General features: G+C 38.1%; 2 protein-coding genes across 2 annotated transcripts; both read right to left on the bottom strand.

Moving 5' to 3' along the window:
- Nucleotides 1-4,167: 4,167 nt before the first annotated feature.
- LOC113079143 (Fc receptor-like protein 5) lies at nt 4,168-8,079 on the bottom strand. Its single transcript, XM_026251349.1, has 6 exons — nt 8,064-8,079; nt 7,685-7,957; nt 7,318-7,557; nt 6,935-7,213; nt 6,490-6,597; nt 4,168-4,281 (listed from the first exon to the last, which is right to left on the bottom strand). The coding sequence occupies exons 1-6, from the start codon at nt 8,077-8,079 to the stop codon at nt 4,232-4,234; spliced, it is 966 nt and encodes a 321-aa protein (XP_026107134.1). The 3' UTR covers nt 4,168-4,231.
- Nucleotides 8,080-15,352: 7,273 nt separating this feature from the next.
- LOC113079142 (GTPase IMAP family member 4-like) lies at nt 15,353-21,194 on the bottom strand. The gene is made up of 4 exons (XM_026251348.1): nt 21,179-21,194; nt 20,758-20,796; nt 16,514-17,494; nt 15,353-15,887 (listed from the first exon to the last, which is right to left on the bottom strand). The coding sequence occupies exons 1-4, from the start codon at nt 21,192-21,194 to the stop codon at nt 15,595-15,597; spliced, it is 1,329 nt and encodes a 442-aa protein (XP_026107133.1). The 3' UTR covers nt 15,353-15,594.
- Between the last annotated feature and the right edge of the window lie 1,870 nt (nt 21,195-23,064).

Here is a 23,064-nt window from a genome sequence, read left to right as displayed (position 1 = left end):
AGCTTTGCAGAAGTCCACACCACATTGTGCTGATGCATTGATTTTCCATAAACAATTTTTCAATCAAATACACATTTGTTTTTTCTTGCACTCCTTTATGTTAATTATGTTTACTGTTTGTAGCCTGAACTTAATAAACGTGTTCTCTAAATTATTGCAGATAAATTTAAATGCAACTACATTACTAATAACTTTTAAAGTTTATAAATCATCCCGAGCTCATCTAGGTCACTTTACAGTGTGACCCCGTGCATAATAACCTGAAAGCACCTGAGCCACAAACATGGACTCAAGTCCCGTCTGCTACAGTATACTCTGCAGTTATGCTGCAGGAACCGTGTATACTCTTAAAAATAAAGCTGACTATAAGGTTCATCACAGCGATCCCATAGAAGAAACATTTTTTGGTTCCACAAAGAACCATTCGGTCAAATCTTCTTTAAAGAACCATCTCTTTCTCACCTTTAATGATATAATCTGAAGAACCTTCTTTCGCCACAAAGAACATTTTGTTAAACAGAAAGATTCTTCAGATGGTAAAGGTTCTTTATGGAACCATTTAGACAAAAAAAAAGCATCATAAAGCACGTTTATTTTTAAGAGTGTAGGGCTGGCAGATTGGCAGAAGGACTGGCAGGTGTTCACAGCAAAGTATGTCTCATGACAGAAGAGGGAGGTGTAATTGGAAATGAGTAACACCTGCACCACTCACCGGCCTCGAGGAGCTCCGGAAGGATAAAAAGAGTAGTAACGACAGTGAAGGACGAGAGAGGACCAGTCCTGGGTTTTATTTTGTGTTGTGGTTCTGTTTGTGCACGGCAGCCGTCTGCGTTTTGTGTTTATTTTGTAATTAAAGTTTTATTTGAATGTTCGCTAGTTCATGCATCCTTCTTCCAGACTAACTTGTAAACTTTGTTACAGGAGTCTTCAAAGTAAACAATTAAATATTATATTTTAATTTATTAGAAAACATTGATATTTGTCATTATACAGTATGTAGTTTTAACTTACCAAGAAGCCAGCCATCGCACACAGCGCCTTGCCATGACATTTGTCAGAATCATGTTGGGCTTGCAAATAACTTGCACATTTATGGAATGCACACGTTTTCAATTCACATAAACTCATTATCATGTGGAGCCCTTATACAGGTAGCAATATGAGCGCAGTTAAATGCACTGATTTCATTTGGGAATCCAGACATTGATGCAAATTGCCTTTTGAAATTGGCATGTTCTCTAACAGTGCAAGAAAACCTTATGTATCGACTTGTCATTTTAATAATCCCTTTTAAAAAACAGATGCAAACAGGTAAGAAGGAAAAAGGTGAGAGCATTGCACGGATTGGAGGCATGCACCAAACAAAAATTACTTTAAAGATATTTGCTTTACATGCTCATTTATAGTTACTTTAAAGTATTTTTATGTATGTTTTATTACATGATATGTCCATAATTAATAAAAAAATTGCAACATTTTGTAAAAATATATATATTGAATATATTTGGTCAAAATCCATTATAATAAAAGATGAAGTGTTTGAAACATGTACAGTAGGCTATTTAAGACAATAGTCTGATTAGACTGACCTAACAACATTGACCTAAAATGCTAAAATGTTTGACCTGTCTCTCTCTTCAGCGTTCCCACAATAAATAAATAAATATGAACCTTTTTAGACATAGTTTCTGAATTAAAGAAAGTACTATGCGAAACAAATAGCTCGGTCGCTTTTGCATAGGAATCGGTGTATGCCTCTTTCAGGGCAGTTTCTGTACGTAAGCATATAAATGAGTCCCCAGTTCATTTTCTTCTTAGCTCAGGTGAAACGCTTCTTATGTTGGCTTGGTTCTAGGAATGTGACAGCTCTTTTCCTGAAGAAGTTCTTGAATTCTGCTTTTCCTGACAATCTTCCCAATGCTGCGGTCATCACTGTTTTCTGTGCACATTTTCCTACCACACTTTATCCTTCCAATCAACTTCCTATGAATATGTTTTCGATACAGCATCAGTTGAGTGATGACCATCTTTGGCTTACCATCTTCTGGACAACTGTCAAATCAGTAGACTTCCCCCCAGTATTTAGACTCAAATTTAATCAAACAAGCTCAAAATGGAATATAAAATTTTATTAAATACTGAATGTTTTAATTTTTTCTAGCTTTAAGTTGTAACCATCAGAATTAAAAATAAAATAATTAAATAATTAAACTTGAAATATTTCAGTTTGTGTCCAGTGAATCTAAAATATAAGAAAGTTTGCTTTTTAGGATTAAATTACAAAAAAATAAAGAATTTTTCCATGATATAAAGATTTTTTTAGATGGACCTGTATAGTTTCAACAAATGTGTCTCATTACAAGGGTTTTAGCATGGAACCTGAACAATAAATCTGAAAAATGTGTGACCAACTCGGCAGTTTTAATGAGCAGCAGCTCTCACTCACTCACAAAGACGGTCCTATTTTCAAATTGACAAAGGCATGCATATTTTCTTATTCTTTCTTTCTTTATTTATTGCATACCACACTCATCAGTGCATTACTGCCATCTGCTGGTGACTAGGATCAGAAACACTTTCCTTATCAGAGTCCCTTCTCCTTCTCGGACACAGTAAAGGCAGAAGGCAAAGCAGCGCTGTGTGTTCTGCTTGCACCTCCAGCATCATGAAGCCTATAAGAAGAGAAGCATCTCTGCTAACCTAACGTAGCACTTCATCTTATACCATACGTCCATACATGTCCCCTTACATGCATCTTGCATATACTAATACCTTTACGTATAGCTTAGTTTGAATCCTATATTGTATTCTATATATTAAACTGTACTTTCTAAATATTAAATGAATTCAGAGACGATATTATGTCTGAATCTAATATATTTTTTATGTTATCTCTTTCCCCTCTATACTTCTTCACTTAACCACTTTCTCTCTTCATCATAATTTCTATAGTGTTAAACCATTTAAAGGGGTCATCGGATGCAAAATGAGATTTTACATTGAGCATAAATGTGTGTTGGCAGTGTGCAACCACCCTATAATGATAAAAATCCATCCAGTAGTTCTTTTATAATCTCCTAAAATCATTACCCCTTTCTCAAATCAAGCCGTTCTCAGATTCCTTTAGTGTGTCGTCACTTGTCACACAGGCAACTTATATATTTTCATATTTATAATATATAATATAAGATTTATAATATTCTCCAAAACAAATGTAGCATTAAAGTAAATTGTATACTGGCATTTATATTTTTTTAATTGCAATGACCTGCACAAGCCATCTTTGAACTGATTTTGAAAAAATCTTCCCCAAAGCTGCACATCAATGATGTCTTTTTTTCTTCACATCCTACCCAACCGAATGATTCCAAATTAAACGGAAAAACATGTTATACCAAAATAATTATGCCTCCCATCAATCTACCTCTAGATTATGTATATCATTAAACTAAAAAATATTTCTAAAGTAGACTATTTAGAAATATTATAGCCAAAATCATTACAATTAAAAGAACCAAATACTTTGAGTCCGTGTGCATTGAATTTATTTAATACACAAGTTTTACAATTTGAGTTGAATTACTGAATAAATGAACTTTTCCATGACATTCTAATTTATTGAGATGCACCTGTATTTGGAGGTTGTGGGGAGGTCCAAGATAACAATATTATGTGACGAGCAAGCAATGATGCAAATGCCACAGCACTACCTAGTTTATGGTTCAGAGGATGACACTGAGATAAAACACTGAAAATGGCAATTAAAGGGCAGATGACTAATTTGATTTTAAGAACATCAGAGACAATGCTATCAGTGACGTCTTTTAAGATTTATCTGTGAAGATGAGATCTTCTCTACTGTAGAAGATGCAGAAAGTTTATCATCAGGTTAAACAGAGCAGAAATTCAAGAGTCAGTAAAACAAAACTCGACTCCAAGAGCTGATGTGAAATTACATCGATACATTTATATTAAATACAAAAATATTTTCAGAAAACAATAATGAAGACAAATATTTGACAATTTGCTTAAAAATACAGAAAATAGATATAAAATAGAATAAAAATATAGACATAAAGAGATGATCCAAAGGGAAGCTGCAGTAGTTCAGGCATACTGTAGTTCATCTGAGCCTTTATTTGTCTAATTTAGAAGAAAAAAATAAAGGCTAAATTTAACTGAAACATGTTTAAAAAGAGACAAACATAGTGTTGATCAGGACTGCAGACTTTCACTCCTCTGTAACAGTATATTTGATCTCAACAGACTCATCAGACTGAACTGCAAAACACACAAAATATGTGATAAGTGACCTTTAAATTACTGAAACAACAACGTGATCTCATGAGAATACGTGTGTATTTTTACATTAAATGTTGTTCTACCACACGTACATTTACTTACGTTTTCATGCACATGGAACGTACAATTTAGACGTATTTATAGCAGTAAAACGTACAAATACTTACGTGTTAGCAGCTAAAAAAACGTAAATAATCTAACGTACAGTGTGAATGTATATGAATTCCCATGTATTAATATTAAAATCGTGGCTTTAATGATTTAAATCTGTTTTATTTAATTGTCATATCAATACATGTTTTTATTCAATTTATTGAAAGCAGTTTACTCGTCTACTTAATAGGAAATAACATTTATGTGCATGCTGCAAACCATAGATACACAAAAGCACAGCATACAATTACAAATCACATCCATTTTATTTGTTTGCTGTACTTCATTCTCAGCAACAGCTTCCGTCACAGTCAAAGCTCGCGCTCGTTATGATTCTTCTTCTTCTTCTTCTTCTTCTCGTTATGATTCAAAATCAAATGTAAAAATAGCGCCAGTGAGTGCGGCACGTTACGACATGGTTTACGGCACTGATATCGAACGCTCATTGGTCCTCATCCAATTCGTCACAGATTGCGACATGTCGTGTTTCAGTTTATGAGTACTGGGCATAGACAGTAAAAGAAATGGACACAGCGACCCCATTGGAACTCAATTGAGACAAATGAAGCCCAGTTTTAGCGTTTTTTAGCACTTCCGTTTCTGACGCGCAGACTCAAACGAAGCTTGACGACGTCAGCAACCTGTCTGACAGATGTAAATCTTCTAGTAGCTGTGCGTGCAAACTGCCATCGTTAATCTTGCAGAGACGGCGAGCTTGAGCGGGGAGTTCTTTGGCGTGAGTGAGCAGGAGTAAGTATTCTGATTAATTATTTTGTATAGTATTTTAAAATTTAACGCCAGTACGCCATATTAAGTTAATTGCCTGTGAGCTTCTCCTCCTGTCTGTACGGTAATGCGACAGAGAGCCGAGTGGTTATGACGCAATCGTTAGCCTATTTTTTACAAAAACTGTTTATACGGGGCCATAATGTAACATAGAAGGTAATGGAGCCCTTTATACATTGTCGTGTATCTTTAGAAATAAATAATGGACAAACAGAGTCTTTAAACGCCTCAGATGTAAAGTTATTCGCTGTCAAAGTGACGCCAAAATGAATGGGAGTCAATGGGAATGCTAACGCAAGTGAAGTTCTGCTAAAAGATGGCAGCCCCCACCCGACTTCAACTTCCGGTCGAGTTCCTTGCCCCTTGTTCAAAATCAAATGTAAAAATAGCGCCAGTGAGTGCGGCACGTTACGACATGGTTTACGGCACTGATATCGAACGCTCATTGGTCCTCATCCAATTCGTCACAGATTGCGACATGTCGTGTTTCAGTTTATGAGTACTGGGCCAGTGCGCCTTTACGGAGAGAAGACAGATACATAATTCCACGGATTAATAAATTAAATTCTGCTCTGTACCCTATAAAAACTATTACCTCCATATAGAGGACTGCGACTGGAACTCGTTATCATATGAACTACTTTTGGTACCACTTTTGATATTTTCGCAAAAAATAAATGATTAACGTTACGTTTGTTTGTCTGTTATTTGTGTATTTATAACAGTAACGTTATGCAGTTTTAAGATATGGTTGTGGGTAGGTTTAGGGGTAGGTGTAGGATTAACGTTAATGGCTCAAAATATCGTTTTAATGTTATATTTTTACTAAAATTGTGTTTTATTATGTTTTATTCTTTTAACATTCTGTATAAAATGGGTAGGTTTAGGTTCGGGTGGGGTATAGGGATCTTACATTTATCAAAAAAATATATAAAAAGGGAAAATATACATAAATATTAAACAAATTAATCAGATATGCATTGAAAAGCAGCTTCATGAGCAAATTTTTATGGATAACTGACTGTTCAGAGAACACGTTCTATCTGTACGTATTTTAGGTTGTTTTTACGTAAATTTCGATACGTATCGAACCTGTAATAATACGTAAATGACACTGTAAATACGTAAAGGCACATACGTATTGGACAGTTTTAATTTACGTCTAAATATGTACGTTTTGATTGTGAGATCAGGCTGGAAACAATGATAGATCTGTAGAAGAACGAATGAGAAAGAGAGAGATCTCACCATGAGCTCTGTAGCACTTGACTCCCAGTATGATGGACACTAGCAGATATGGAGAAGCTGCCAGCAGAGAACTGAGCAGTTTGAGAAATGAGAAAACCGGGGATGGAGCTAACAAACCTGAAAAAACATGAATAATTATTTAAATACTTTTAACCCAGATTCTTTTCACACCCTCAGCACAAACAGCTGCTCTGATTTGGCTTTTTTCTGCCTTTAAAATGCTGCTATAAACTAGGAAACCATTACATGACAAATTGAAAATGATACTGTATAACATAGAGTTGGTTTGGTTTGCCTGTATTTAACACAGCCTTGAGTATGTCTGACAATTACAATCTACCATTAACACTCAAGCTTCATATAGTTATTTATTAAATAATCATAATTTGAATATATGTAAAAGTTGATTTGTGTCTGAATGTAGTCAGATTGCTGAGATTCTCACCCTCGTCTGATACGGTGAGTGTAACTGTGTCACTGGTGTGTGAGGATCGTGATCCTCCTGTTTCTCTTCCAGTACAGCTGTAACGACCCGTGTGAGATTCATTAACAGAACTGATTCTGTATTCCTGTGACTGACTGACATCAATCTCTGAATCATCTTTACTCCAGATGTAGCTCCAGCTGCTGACGTCTGTCTCCTGTATGTCACATGTGAGATTGACCGTCTGTCCTCTGAACACATGTTCATCAGGATCAACACGCAACGCAGGCTTGGGTCTCTCTGTGTGAAATTAATTTAAGACAGAACATGATACTGTTGATGGATGCTGTTCATTTTTGTATAGTGAACTCCAAATCAGATTGCACTGTAAAAACAGCACTTACCTGTCACTGTTAGCATGACTGGTTTGCTTTGTGTGGTCTCTTTATATACAGCACATTTATATTGTCCTCCATCAGAGACTCTCACATTTCTCAGTGTTATTGTTTGATCACCAGTTTCTATTATCTTAGAGTTTTTGTACCAGACAATCGTTCGTCCCGTTGACTGTCCCACATCACAGCTCAGAGTAACTGTGTCTCCAGTGAACACTGAACTCGGCTTTACACTTACTTTGGGTTTGTCTGTAAATATTTCACAATACAATCTTGACTTAATAAGTAGTCTTTATGATGTTTTAACATAAATCCATTTATTTCTTAAATAATTGCTCCTGCAGTCAGAGTGATAAACAGATATAAAGTCTCTCACCTGATACGGTGAGTGTAACTGTGTCACTGGTGTGTGAGGATCGTGATCCTCCTGTTTCTCTTCCAGTACAGCTGTAACGACCCGTGTGAGATTCATTAACAGAACTGATTCTGTATTCCTGTGACTGACTGACATCAATCTCTGAATCATCTTTACTCCAGATGTAGCTCCAGCTGCTGACGTCTGTCTCCTGTATGTCACATGTGAGAATGACCGTCTGTCCTCTGAACACATGTTCATCAGGATCAACATGCAACGCAGGCTTGGGTCTCTCTGTGTGAAATCAGTTTAACAGACAGAACATGATACTGTTGATGGATGCTGTTCATTTTTGTATAATGAACTCCAAATCAGATTGCACTGTAAAAACAGCACTTACCTCTCACTGTTAGCATGACTCTTTGGGTTTGTATGCTGCTATCTTCTCCTACAGCACATGCATATTTTCCTCCATCAGAGACTCTCACATCTCTCAGCGTTATTGTTTGATCACCAGTTTCTATTCTCATAGAGTTTTTCAACCAGAGAATCATTCGTCCGGTTGACTGTCCCACATCACAGCTCAGAGTAACTGTGTCTCCAGTGAACACTGAACTCTGTGGCTTTACACTTACTTTGGGTTTGTCTGTAAATATTTCACAATACAATCTTGAGTTAATAAATATTCTTGAGTGATTATCTTTCACTACTTATAAGTTATATTAATGATGTTTTAACATTTCATTAGCCTTCACCTTTATAGGGATGGGTATCAATTTCGATTCTCAGCTCTCAATTCGATTCTCGATTTTTTATTTATTTTTTATTACATTCAGTGAATATAGTTTTGCGAAAGTCATGGCACCTTATGCGTGATATCACATGCTTCTGCAGATTTATAGCATTGCGAATCACGCGTATGGCTTTGTTCTTGGTACTCATCAGCAGTATATCTGTCATGACAAGCAGTGGATAAATGATAGACGCTGTGTTGTAACATCTCCAATAATCCCGAGCAGCAGAACCACAGAACCCTTACCTCACAGCAGTCTCAGACAGCAGCGTCAAGCCGGAAGTGGGCGGAGCAAAGTTATCTTACTACGCACCTCGTAATGTTTTAATCTACATTGATATCAAGTCAGCATTTATTGTATTTTTTATAGTGATTAATCTGATATCAGATTGATAAAGTATCTGATCAAAAACAAGGTGAGATTTATAATGCTCTCATAAAACAAAGCTACTAATACAAGGGTTGTAATATTCTTATTTCAGGAGTAACTGAACGATAGTCTATTATTTTCAAATCTTTTCAAGACTGTGGGGTCTTCATCATGATGGTGAGGAAAAGGAAGATATGATGTTATATTTAAAAATTCTATATAAAATATAAAATTATATTATTGGGTTTTATATATTATATACTGCATCACTGTGTAATTATATTATTGTGTGATATACAGTCTTGCTCTGTTTTGCCAATAAAAATATAACCTTTAAACTAAAGCCACAGCAGAATTGTTGTGCATCTCAGAGAGACACAGCCGTGATTAGTTTTTGAATGAATCTGGTGAACCAGTGATTCATAAGCCCATTAAAGTGAGCCGTTTACTGAACTCCTGAATGAATCAATCATTTGAAAGAATCGAATGATTGACTCATAAGGACATTTACCGTCACCTGCTGGCAGTTTAGTTTCTTATTTAGAGTATTGTTTCATAAAAAAAAACCTTTACTCAAACCTGAATGACATACTTTCTTTTGTGGAACATTTAGGTAAAATAAGGTATTTTGAAGATTTGGTTACCAACGACTTGAATGAAAAAACTGAGATGTTTCTCAAAGTATCTTCTTTTATGTTGAATAGTTTATGTAAGGCCATTGTAGCCCAAATGTCTAATACATTTTATGTTGAATGAAATCAATTATTTCTTTCTTTTTGGGGTATTTTCACAACCAAATGTAATTTGTGATTAATTGAAAAATTTGCATCAATGGACAACCCATATACTGTATATATATATAGTTGTTTTCATTAGAATGGATAAATATTTCCATGACCTCTGTATTCATTTTCTTTTGTTTCTTGGTCCTTGAGATACACTTTGATTTCACAGCTGTAAATTGTTGTTTAAAAAGATAATTGGGACTAAATTCAGTATGATGAAATATTAATATTTGCTTTTCCTTATTTGGCAGTTTGATTTTCGTCTAATACTAAAATGGTGGTGCCTCATTCTCTTTATCAATCTCCTTTATATTTTTCTTGTTTATGTTTTTCTGTGTCCAGACTACAAATTACCATAATGTTTTTTCACAGGAAACATGTCCTCACTGTGTGTACCGTAAGTGCCAGAAGATCAGGAGACTGAAATCTGCAACAGGGCATGTTTTTTATAGGGGCACTTGAGAAAAAAATTTTAATAAAATAAATACTCAAAACTTGATAATGTTTGCAACATCCTGACTAAAGCTCATGACTTTTTAGTATTATGTGATACTGAATGATACTGAAAAACGCCTGGGCTTCGAGGTTTGGTGAGAGAGCTGAGGTTCCTCCAACTGAAAGATGAAGACCAGAAGCTTTCACAGCCTAAATGTCTGACGACCAGCAACTGGCCAAATAACCGGTTTTCCATTTACAATATAAGGATACGGACAGTTTTCTCAATGAGTGCATGGACAAAATGGGCCACAAAATAAATGTAAATGAATGTTTCTTGAGTTTTGATTTATTAAAATTTTCTTTTATCAATTTTGATCATTATTGTTAAAAGTGTAATTGTGTTGCTTTAACATTTGTTTGTTTTATTTTCTTAATTTTTTTTGTAATCTTTTGCTACTTATGAGGGTGACATCTAGTGGAGAAGAGTAATAAGATTCACTAATCAGATCTTGTTTTATTTGTGTGCTGAAATAAAGCATTTCAGGCTGTAATATTTATATAGAGTATTAAACAATTTTTGATTCAACAAAAGGGAAAGGATCCACTGTGTTATGTGTGAAGATTTTAAGAAATATATACTTCACCTTGAGTTTGACCAGGGCGGATGTTTGAAATCAGCACTAAAAAGCAAAATAGACAAATCACATTGATTTATAGATGTTGCTATCAATATATAGAACAGAACTATATAAATATATTTGAAGAAATTAAACATTAATTATAAATTTCATTCATTTTAAATATAAGGTGGAAGACCAAAATTAAAACACATTAACAGAACACTAGTTTGCCAATAATTGTTTGCTGTGAGACAAGTAGTGTCTATTGTATCTCTATTGTAGTGTTGAGCAGCACTGGAGATATAAAAATACAACTGCTGCATCCTCACAATACATTTGATCTTCATTTTCCTTCAGATCTTTATAGCGGTCGATAACAAATGGACCGAGGAAGTGTGAAGAACATTTATGTGCACTACTAAGAATATGTAATGGTGTCATGATACAGATTAAGCCATAGATGAGATTCAGATCTTATTTCCCATGACATCACTGATTCATGTGGGAAGTGACATCACTGTGGTCAAAGTTTGTACAAGTCTTCTCACAGCATCATCTACATATGGTTATTATACTGCTGAACTATTCAACAAATCATTTCCAAGAACAACAAAATCTGATGTTAAATCAACAATGTTCAGCTCATAAGTTATACATCACAAGTAAAGACTCCATGTAGACGCACTACCTGTTAGTGAAGATCAACTGAAGAAAACAAAGACAACGCATCAGAGTATTTTATCTTCACATACTGATATTATGAGCTAAAGATCGATTTAATACTCTGTACAGCTTATTAGCAGCATGTTTAATAACAAATGCGAAATAGCTATGATTAAATACAATACACTGATTTACTACATCATTATGAATATAATACATAAATGAGAAAATAGTACTCACAGAGTATTAGAGGAAGTGAACCGAGCTCCATACTGATCTATTAATGACACTCTGTCAAACAGACTGTTATAAACTCAACACTTCTTGAGCAAACAACAGAAAAGAGGAAGCTCTCTCTTCTGTCTCTGTTTGGTGGACATATGACAATGTGATGAGCAGGGCTGTCTTTAAAGCGGTGCAACTGGTGTAATCACACCTCAATTAAAATCTTTAAATGATAGTGCAAGTTTTCATTTGACTCACACATGCACACTCGCCACACTAGTCAAGTCAAATTCTTATAGCAGTTTTTAAAATGTTTCAAATCGGCTTTACTGTTAGATCAACTTAACGTTTATACTGTATATATTAACAAAATATTAAAGTAGCATTAAAATAAGTGACATATGCCTATTGTTAGGAACAAAAAAACACTATATTCACAATGACTTGCACATGTACTCATGTCAACTTAAAAAAAAAAAAAGAACTTATTGAGTCACGTCCCTGTGAGGAAAAGGCCCAGGATGGAGAGGAGTGGGGCACCGATGGTCTTTGCATCTGTGTTAACTGTCTGCTGGAGGGTCTTGCAGTCTGCTGCACTACAGTTCTCATACCAGACAGTGATTCAGCTGGTCAGCACGCTCTCTATAGCCCCTTTCACACTTTCAGGAAAATTGCTGGGTCACCTTCTGTGTGAACGCAAACACATCCCGGGATTGGGTTGGAGACCTAAGCCCCTTTCACACTGCCATTCCGGCAAATACACGGGTAAAGTGTTCCGGCAGTTGTTCCCAGGTCGCTAGATTTTGTACTTTCACACTGCCAGTGATTACCCGGGATATGTGCGTGCTTTCACACACAACCCGTGAAGATCCCGTAACGACACGTGACATCAGGGCGTGACGTGTAATGTACGAGTCGAAAACGCTAGGCACGTTATACTTTCACTGAAGCAAGCGAACGATCTCTGCGTCAGCGCGGAAAGTGAGGAACAAACTGGTCTCTGCTTCATTAGCTTGCACATATTTTTTCGTCGCGAACATTGATCTTCCTTCAAAACAGCCGGTAAAAGAGTCGCACGATAACGTGCATCATCACTTCGACGCGGCATTAGATCTGGCTTTTGTTCACACAGCGCTCGTCCCGGTTTGAACCCGGCAATGTTACTAGGTCCCCGACCCGGGTTCAATGCGGGAATCAATCCTGGGACGTGGTTGCTTTCACACAGAAGGCGACCCGGCAATGTTCCGGCAATATGCCGGGTCCGACGTGCAGTGTGAAAGGGTCTGGAACATTGCCTGGAACAAGATCTGTGTGAACAAAAGCCAGAACTAATTCCGTGAAGGGTGCATTGTAGTGATGATGCACATTATCGTGTGACCTTTTTATCTACATGTTCTATGCACTTCCTGATAGGGCTGCTCCGATCACGATCGGCCAATCGTTAATGCGATTAATGAGAACCGGCTTTACTGACGAAATGCGCATAAGGATCGGCCGATTGTGATCGGAGCAGCCCTACTTCCTGATGAAACAAGTTACAGTATCTGTGTACGCCTCTATGTCGTCATCAGACACTGCCCGGAACATGTCCCATTTCACATGATCAAAATAGTCCTGTAATATAGCATCCGATTGGTCTGACCAGCATTGAATTGTCCTGAGGGCAGGTGCTTCCGTTTCAGTTTCTGCCTATAAGCAGGCAGGAGCAGAATGGAAGAGTGATCTGATTTACCAAAGGGTGGGCGTGGGAGAGATTTGTAGTCATCCCGGAAAGGAGAGTAGTAGTGATCCAGAGCACAATCACCATTCATGTTGATGGTGATGTGTTGAAAATATTTTGGAGCAGTTGGGGGTCCAGTGGGCACCTCAAGGGCACCTCAGTCATGGTATTGAGGGTGGAGAGAGCACTGTACATGCACTCCCCCCACCTACAATTCCTGCCGGCCCGAGACTCGAACTCACAACCCTTCGATTGCAAGTCTGGCTCTTTAACCATTAGGTCACGACTAATAAAGTGCAGGTTCTTCTTATCACAACATGAGAACATGCTTTTCCCTGTGAGCTCTTTCAATCTGTCTGAGCGGTGCACTGAGAACCCTGTAAGCTCGATGGAACCACTGCAGACATCCAGGTTTCTGTGAGGCAAATAATGCAGCAGTCCTTTGTTTCTCATTGGTATGAGATGCATGCCCACAGTTCATAGAGTTATCCAGTGACTGAACCAGCAAAATGGTTTGGAGAATAGGTCGGAGAGGCAACCCCTTTTCTGGCAGCGTTTCCTCGGTCGCAACCATGTGGCCCAGACAAAGGGCTCTAATGTGGTATCTGTAAACAAAGTGCCGGCGTTTAAGAACTCAAAGTCCGGTTTGCATTGCACGATGTAGGAAACGATGTTTAAACCCGTGTGTCTATCATAGACAGTTATACTAACAACATCCAACACATAGAACAACAAAATAACAAGTAAAACAAATGCAAAACTGTGTAGTTTACTTGGAGCTCACAACACGGCTGCCATGCTCGGCACCATCTTTGGAGGCATTGTAATAATTCACAAAATAAAGAAATCTTCAAACAAACTTAATTTTTATATAAGAGAGTTTGTACTAGATGCAGGTAATCACACTTGCTCAGTCCATCTCTCTCTCATAATACTCTACTCCACATAATGCGTCGCTTTTAATACAGTAATACAATAAGCTGTACCTTAATTAATAGTTCTAAAGTGATGTTTTCTAATTAGTAACGAAGGCTTGGACTCAGCTGTTCTACTCTCAACTTTAGATTTGAGACAGTTGTGGGACAGAAGGAAGTAGTTCTGGTCAAAAGAGGGCTTTTAAAGACACTGCATTGTTGTTTCTTATGCATTTACACACTTGTGCCATCAAACTGTTGAATAAATGCAATATCACACTCGTAGGCGTGATATATGGCTATATATCAGCACGCTCTGTCACAGTGATGAATGAAGGATCCAAAAGCAGAGATGACAGAAATAACAGTCTTTAATCAAATAATAAATAACAAAGGCAGTCCGTAATTGAAGCACACCAAACTGGTAAATGGTAACTTGAAAGGAAAGACTCCTGTCTTGTTGAATAACAGAGGATGACTCCCTTGAAGCAGACTTGAAGCTCAGGAGTAGACAATTCAGTCAGGGTGAGAGAACCGCAGAGGTTTACATACAGCAGCAACACAGCAAATACTTTAGGCTAGACTGTTCCAGGCAGACAAGGCAAGAATTAGGTGAGTACTTAATACAGAGAGGATGAAACTGCTGACCAAACGCATGACATGTAACAATAATCCAACAAAGAATCTAAGAGAGCAAACTCCAGATAAAAGGTGAACACTTACGGCAAAGTAGAAACGGGTGTCAAAGCAAATCAGCACAAGCGCACAGGTGCATGAAGAGAGAGTGTAATATGGTAATGAGCTAATAAGGTGCGTGTGTGTGTGTGTGTAGGTAAATGTGTGAGAGAGAGTGAGAGAGAGAAAACGGAAGAAACCTGACTCATGACACGCTCTGATTACCAATGAATTCTTATATTGAGTGTTAGTGTTATGATCATATATCAAATATTGCAGTGACATACATCTGTAATACACATTTACAGTCAGTAGACACTTTTATTCAAAGCGACTATGAGGAAAGACAAATGAGGGATACAAAAAGTAATTAACCTTGAATAACATTCAAGGTGACTTGACATACATTTTTCTACAGATCTAAATGTGTAGTTTAAAAATTACAGATATCTACATTTGCTCGGGATAATTTGTATGAATTGAATTGTGATTATGAAATTATTATAAATTATGTTCTATGTATACTTGAACACCCATACAAATGTTAATTACTGACATTTAAGACCTATAGAACTTTTCCATCTCACAAAAGATTCTTTATAGTGATATAGTTCTTCATAAGATTAAATGTGCAGAAGAAACATCTCATATCAATCCAGAACAATGAAAAACTGATGAAAACTTGGTTCTTTTAGAAGGAAATGATGACTGTGTGATTTAGTTGATGATCACCATGTCTCACCAATGCTTTTCAAGAAAGGTTCGAACAGCTCTATCATGGCATCGTCATTGCGAGGGATTTTCTTCACAAGGTCTCGTGCTTTCAGCACTGACTGCCGTTCTCCCCACTGTTTTAGCATTAGATCTGCCAGTTCAACTCTGTCTCTGTGCTCTACTGAGCCCCTGTATGTTCTGTATTCTTCATTCCAGAACATGGAGTATTTCATTTTCTTCAGGTCTTCATCAGACAGCTCATTCAAGATCTTCAGAAGAGCATCACTCCATCTCTGTAGAGCTGAGCCTGTGCAAATGTGACCAGATGTTGTTGTACTATAAGAATATTTGCTTTTTGATCTCAGTCAAAATACATAAAATGAAATCAAATTCTTATATAAATATAAAATTAATGATACACAAATATATCACAACAAAATAAATGCCTACCCAAATTGTCTGACGAAAAATACAGCAGGTTTCCCAAGGACAAGGAACTTAAATAATTATTCAACAGTTATTTCTGACATAATTAATTATTCATAACTGCCATATTTGCAGAAGTAGTGTTCAAAGCAAATATATATATATATTCTTGATAATTCTCAGTTTATAATGCTTATATTTTTTATTTAAACACATCCCATTCAGTGGGGTGGTCACATACAGTCCTGCCACAAAAAGTTGGACTTGCACATGATCGCAAAAATAGTGAAAAAGCAGCTTAAGGTCTTTCCACACCTCTGCCAAATGCATTAATCCTAACATATTAACTTATAATAAATGAACTATTTTTCTACTTACCTTTTGAAGGGATTGCCCGTAACTGTATTTGAGTCTGGCTTCTTATGGCCACAGCTGAGACACCTTGACAGAGTTTGCTACAGTAGTCTGCACGTACAGTTGCATATTGATCCTCTTGTGTCCACGGACCTACAGCTTCTTGTCGCCACACTTGTAACTCTTTTCTCAGTTCTTCAATCTCAGCATCCTTTTCCTTTACTTGTTTTTTCAGTGTTTTATTCTCTGTATTCTTTCCCTTTAGTTCATTGCTCATCTTATAAACCTGATCTTCCAGTTCAGTATTTCTTATGGATAGGTCAGAGAGCTCAAGATCTTGAGTATTGAAGCGTCTTGATTGTAACCTCCCTATCTCCATTTCTTTTTCTTGAACAATTGTTTCCAGTCTCCTTATCTCTGCGTCCTTTGCATCGAATATCATTTTCATAGAGTCTTCATTTTGTAACTTTTCCTTAAACGCTGACAGAGAAGTGATTTTCGATCTGATCCTTTTGATAACATATTCCCAGTCTGACAGTAATGTATTATCATCCTTTGTCTGAGCAGTAAGTTTAAAAAAGCTTGTTGAATTCTTCCTGACTATGAGCTCTTGAATCGTTTCAATAATCTGTTTGCTGTCATTTTTGTGGACCACAAAATATCTTTTTCCACATTTGTCAATTAAAGGTTGAAGCTGTTCACTTCTGATATGATCCTCAATGCTGTAATGTCCCAGTTTTTCTCCATTGGTGAACATCACTATTGTATGATCCCACAGCTGAACAGTAAGCAGACTCTCTAGGGTGCTAATGGTTGACTCTATTGACAGCACTGAGTTGACGTTTAGCACCAAAATGACTGCATGAGGTCCAGTATCATATAGAGTCTGAACACAGTGCACAATTTCACGTTTGGTTTGCTCTGCTCTACTCAGTTCTCCATTCCAGCCCGGGGTGCGAGCCAAATGAATCTGCATTCCTGATGCTGTACAGGTCTCTTTGATGTGGACACTTGTATAAGATGTCCAGAATGTGAAGACTTCCTTCTCAAAGATGGCATTAGCAATAGTGTTTTTTCCAGCTCCATTACATCCAATCAGCACAAGTTTAAGTTCCTCAAAAATAGGCAGAATTTCTGAAAAAAGCAAAACATTCCATTAAACTCAAAGAAAATAAATTGTATTTTAAAAGTTAAACTATTTGTTTTACTGACACATATAATGAGTATATTGATATGATAAATATAATTTAGTTCAATAGAACAATAGCGTTGGTCTAAAGAAAATGGAAGTGCATTTATTTGTTGAGCAATTTCTTGAACATTTTTCATTCATCTGTTTCTATCTATTTGTCACGCTTTCTGGTCTCTGTTTCTCTGAGTCTCCACTAGTGGTCTCACTTCCCCAAAGGCACCTCACCGTAAGCACTACAATTCCCATAAAGCCTTGTCCCTTCATCACAGTAATTGCACTCCTGATGAATGCATTAAGGTGTCTTCACTTGAGAGTCATTACCCTGCCTATATTAACCTGTCTTTTTCTGTTGTCTTCATGGAGTCCTTTCTTTCCGTCACCCAGTTTCCTCGCCTTCCGAGTTTCCTCGTCTATCGAATTCCTGTTTCTAGTTCCATTCCTGTTCCTGTTCCTATCCCTAGTGTTTGTTTGTTTTGGATTGATTTCTGGTTTTGACCCCTGCTTGTTGGATTCTGATTTGGATTACCCATTAAACCACACTGCGCTTGGATCTCTCTGGGACTTCATACCCGCTCCCCAGTCAGTATGGTGGAACGAAGGGAAAGATACGTCAAATTGACCACCCTCCGCCAAGAGGGCAATGAGGTGGGTGCTATGACACAAGTGTTCTGGACCCTGGCGGATTGTATGGGATATAATGATGCGGCCCTAAAAGACATTTTCAACACCGGTCTGGACTACCCGGTGCCTCGTATGGAAATGGATCAGTTGGACGCTTTTAATTTCTGGGATTTCGTGTTCTACCTACAACATCGGCTTCCGTGGGATACCCCAGCTACTCCTGTCTCTCCCGGTGGGATGGCCAATTCTAGACCGGGGTCTACAAACAGTAGGACCGCCAGCCCAGCGCCACAACACAAGGTGGTCGCCAGCCCAGTGCCACGGCACAAGGTGGTCGCCAGCCCAGTGCCACAGCACAAGGTGGTCGCCAGCCCAGTGCCACAGCACAAGGTCGTCGCCAGTCCAGCGTCACGGCGCAAGCTGGCCACCAGCCCAGTGCCACAGCGCAAGATGGCCGCCAGCCCAGCGCCACAGCATAAGTTGGCCGCCGGCCCAGCGCCACTGCCCAAGATGACAGCCACAGCTGACCCTCCAGAGTCGAGTCAGGTTCCCGTTGAGCCTCCAGAGTTGAGTCAGGTTCCCCTTGACCCTCCAGAGTCGAGTCAGGTTCCCGTTGACCCTCCAGAGTCGAGTCAGGTTCCCGTTGACCCTCCAGAGTCGAGTCAGGTTCCCGTTGACACTCCAGAGTCAGGTCAAGTCACCGTTGACACTCCAGAGTCAAGTCAAGTCACCATTGACACTCCAGAGTCAGGTCAAGTCACTGGTGATCTTCATGGGCAAAGTCAAGTCACCAGTGTTCTTCTTGGGCAAAGGCAAGTCACCATTGATATTCATGGACAAAGGCAAGTCAACATTGATCTTCATGGGCAAGGGCAAGTCACCAATGATCTTCATGGGCAAAGTCCAGTCACCAGTGTTCTTCATGGACAAAGTCAAGTCACCAACTATCTTCATGGGCAAAGGCAAGTCACCATTGATCTTCATGAACAAATGCAAGTCACCATTGATCTTCATGAGCAGAGTCATGTCACCAATGATCTTCATGAGCAGAGTTAAGTCAGCTTTGATCTTCCTGAATCCAGTCTAAACACCACAGAATTACCAGAGTCTCCCCACGTCTCTGCTGAACTACCAGAGCCTCCCCACGTCTCTGCTGAACTACCAGAGCCTCTCCACGTCTCTGCTGAACTACCAGAGCCTCTCCACGTCTCTGCTGAACTACCAGAGCCTCTCCACGTCTCTGCTGAACTACCAGAGCCTCTCCACGCCTCTGCTGAACTACCAGAGCCTCCCCACGTCTCTGCTGAACTACCAGAGCCTCTCCACATCTCGGCTGAACTACCAGAGCCTCTCCTCATCTCGGCTGAACTACCAGAGCTTCTCCTTATCTCTGCGGAACTTCCAGAGCCTCGTCACATCTCAGCCGAACTCTCTGAGCGCTCAACTGATCCTGTCGTGGCCACGGAGGCCACCCTTAACTTGTTCATGTTCTCTGTTTCAGACTTGCCTAACCAGGCTTGCTCTCCTGTGTCATCGATCCCACTGTGGTGGTCTTCTGCACCGCCCTGGTGGGCTTCTGTCTCGACCACACGGACGTGGTGGTCTTCTGCGCCACCTTGGTGGGCTTCTGTCTCGACCGCATGGCTCCAATTCCACTTGCTCCTCTCTGGATTCCTGCCCTGTCGGTTTGGCCCTGGGCCACTGAACGTTATGTTCCTTCATGGACTTGTGTTTTGTTGTTGTTTTGTTTTTGTTTTTTGCTCTTCTTCTCTCTGTTTCCCTCTATGGACCTGGCCCTCCGTCCCTCCCCCTGGTCCTCCGCTGCTCCACCTCCCTCCTGGTCTCTGTGTTCCTTGGTCTCTTCTTGTGTTCAGGTGGAGCATCTGGTAGCTGCTCTGTGGAGGAGGGGGTAATGTCACGCTGTCTGGTCTCTGTTTCTCTGAGTCTCCACTAGTGGTCTCACTTCCCCATAGGCACCTCACCGTAGGCACTACAATTCCCATAAAGCCTTGTCCCTTCATCACAGTAATTGCACTCCTGTTAATTGCATTCAGGTGTTTTCACTTGAGAGTCATTACCCTGCCTATATTAACCGGTCTTTTTCTGTTGTCTTCATGGAGTCCTTTCTTTCCGTCACCCAGTTTCCTCGCCTTCCGAGTTTCCTCGTCTTCCGAGTTCCTGTTTCTAGTTCCATTCCTGTTCCTGTTCCTATCCCTAGTGTTTGTTTGTTTTGGATTGATTTTCAGTTTTGACCCCTGCTTGTTGGATTCTGATTTGGATTACCCATTAAACCACACTGCGCTTGGATCTCTCGTCTCCTATGTTTCCCTGGGTCTCCGATTGTAACACTATATCAGTGCTTCTGCAAAAACTGAAATACTTTTTTCTGTGGTTTGTCTAGTATTGTGCTAGGCTACAAAATTTTTCCACATTTGTTACAATATACAAATCATAATAAAATGCACTGAGTTGCACAAATCTGGGTGTCATTTGTATTAACAAGACAATTCTTAAAGTAAATATAAATAAAATTAAGTAACATTTCTAAGATAATTAAATACACAGAGATTTTTCCTATTCTCACCTTCATCATTCTCTAACAAAGGATCTGTATCCTCTTGTGCTAAATCACAAAAAAAAAGAAAAAAAAATCTGTTATAAATCTTTTGAAATAAAATATTAAAAAGGGCCATCTACACAGCCATATCAAAGTTTAAAGGTGCAGAAAACGATGTCTGAGAAACGCTGTTGAAAGTGGATTGTTGGTCCAGTCAAAAATAAACAAATAAATAAATAAAACATCTAGCCAATCACCAGTAATGGGGTGTTGTCTATGTTGCATAGCATGTTCTTGAATTTGGGGGCAAAGCAATTTCCTTTTGGGTAGAGGCACGAACAGTGTTTCTCATAAATCTCTTTATGCACCTTTAATAGAAATATATTCAATTATAATATCTTTATTATTACAGACATTTTAAAATATTGATTTCGATTACTCTACTTACATGTGCTGGAACCCATTTGTCATGTCAGGGAAGGAAGTCTTGAAAGATTCAGAAAAGATTACCTTCCTAATCATAAATTGGGTAAAAAATTATCATAGAAATGTTTTCTTCAGTCCAATAACTGATGTAAAACCTGTACTAAACATTTTTGTCATGAAATCTTAAAAAGGAAACCAGCTCATTTATGTAGCAAGAAGTGATGATTTATTTAAAAATGATTATTAAGTAATCAAATAATTCACATGTAGTACTCTTCTAAACATGAAATAGAGTGACATTAAGCATGACTGCATTAATTGTTTTCTTCAGTTATCTACTAAACACTGTGTACTAATCATAAATTTAACTTAAATGGAGGTGGAAACGTAAAGTTTTGGATACCTACTTTTAAAAAACAATCTGTCATTATTATTTCTCCATCAGAAGTGGCAAGCCGAGAGGGAATTTTCCAGAAAGGCTGATATGTAAATCACTTTTATACTGATAAAACCAATCTATCATGAACCCCTTTGGAGATAATTATTTTCCCATGTACGTATGATATCTTCCAGATGTTAAAATAGTTTTAATAAATGAGAGTTCCCTTTCACCTGTTGTCTTATGACACACAAAAGTGAAACTGAAAGTTATTGTATGAACATTAATCTCAAGTGAATTGACACAGTTAATTTTATAAACTGGTTTCATTTGGAACTGCTAGAATATCCAACTCAAATATTGCATCTGTTTGATATTAATAGAAGAAAAGAGACTTGCTTGTCAAAATACTTTCAAATGCTAGTAAAGTCGCTTTCAAAATGCAGCACTCTTATTTCATCAAATCGCTGATTTGTGCATGTGTCATATACAGTAGATGAAATTAACAAAAGTATAACAGAATCATATTTACTTACATCAGTTTTCCCTCAAAGTGAATTAGAGTTGCTGTTTATGCTGAGTACGAGATCACAAAACAAGAACTCTACAAACTGCTGGAGAACGTTTTTTTTTACTCCTTTTGTCAGGATATTGAGGAGAGATTAAATAAAGTCCAAAATTCATCAATAAGTTTTACATAGCACTAGAATAAAGACGTTCATGACTCTTGTGCTCTTATGTTCATGTCTGTACAAAACCCCAGCTATAGATATCCATCTCTCTTTTCCCCATCTTCGTGTAAGTCACGTGATTTGATTGGACACTGACAGATAAACAAGTCTGGACTGCAATGTTGTCAGGCTTCATATTTGCATCCAGCGATGAAACCTGTGTGTTGTTAAGCTACATGACTTACATGCAACAAACAATCTTTCACCATGTAATATTCATCCAATCACTCTTTTATTTATATTTCAATATCCTGGCACTATTGTATATACCAGATTCCTCAAATCTTACCCTGGAGGGCCCGTGCTGCAGAATGTAGTTCCAACCCTGATAAACCTCTCCTACCTGTGATTTTCTAATGATCTCGAAGACATTGATTAGCTTCCTGATTAGTGCTAGGGCTAAACTCTACAGGAAAGTGGATCTCATGGGCCAGATTTGAGGATCACTGGTGTATACTGATGCTCTTTCAGACAGAGTGCAGCAAGTGTGAATTGTGGACAAACAGAGATGTTTAATCAAACAAATCTTATTCTTTAACATCTGTTTGCAGGGCATACAAATATCTGCAGTGTCTCAGGTTTGTTTCACTCTGTAACTTGAAGAGATTTCACAAAACACACAAAAAAATCACATTAATGGTAGTTATGAATATTATGTATATTACCTAATTCCAGCACTGGATCCAAAGTATTAACAGAATCACAAAATTAGTATAGGTTATGTTAATATTGAGATACAGGTGTCTTTACCCAAACAAAAATAATTAGTTCAGAAAGCTCTCAGTAATAGTTTAGTTT

Source organism: Carassius auratus, unplaced genomic scaffold (genome assembly GCF_003368295.1).
Source record: "Carassius auratus strain Wakin unplaced genomic scaffold, ASM336829v1 scaf_tig00027223, whole genome shotgun sequence".
NCBI classification, from domain to species: Eukaryota; Metazoa; Chordata; class Actinopteri; order Cypriniformes; family Cyprinidae; genus Carassius; species Carassius auratus.
Note: the sequence above shows the minus strand (reverse complement) of the source record. Positions and strands in the feature narration are given on the sequence as shown.

Excerpts from the sequence above, each read along its gene's own strand:
- LOC113079143 (XM_026251349.1), bottom strand. Across the intron at positions 7,214-7,317 it reads AGTCATGCTAACAGTGACAG|AGAGACCCAAGCCTGCGTTG; the intron begins GTAAGTGCTGTT and ends AATTTCACACAG. Across the intron at positions 6,598-6,934 it reads ACTCACCGTATCAGACGAGG|CTCCATCCCCGGTTTTCTCA; the intron begins GTGAGAATCTCA and ends CAGGTTTGTTAG.
- LOC113079142 (XM_026251348.1), bottom strand. Across the intron at positions 17,495-20,757 it reads TTTGTTAGAGAATGATGAAG|AAATTCTGCCTATTTTTGAG; the intron begins GTGAGAATAGGA and ends TGCTTTTTTCAG. Across the intron at positions 15,888-16,513 it reads GTGGCGACAAGAAGCTGTAG|GCTCAGCTCTACAGAGATGG; the intron begins GTCCGTGGACAC and ends ACATTTGCACAG.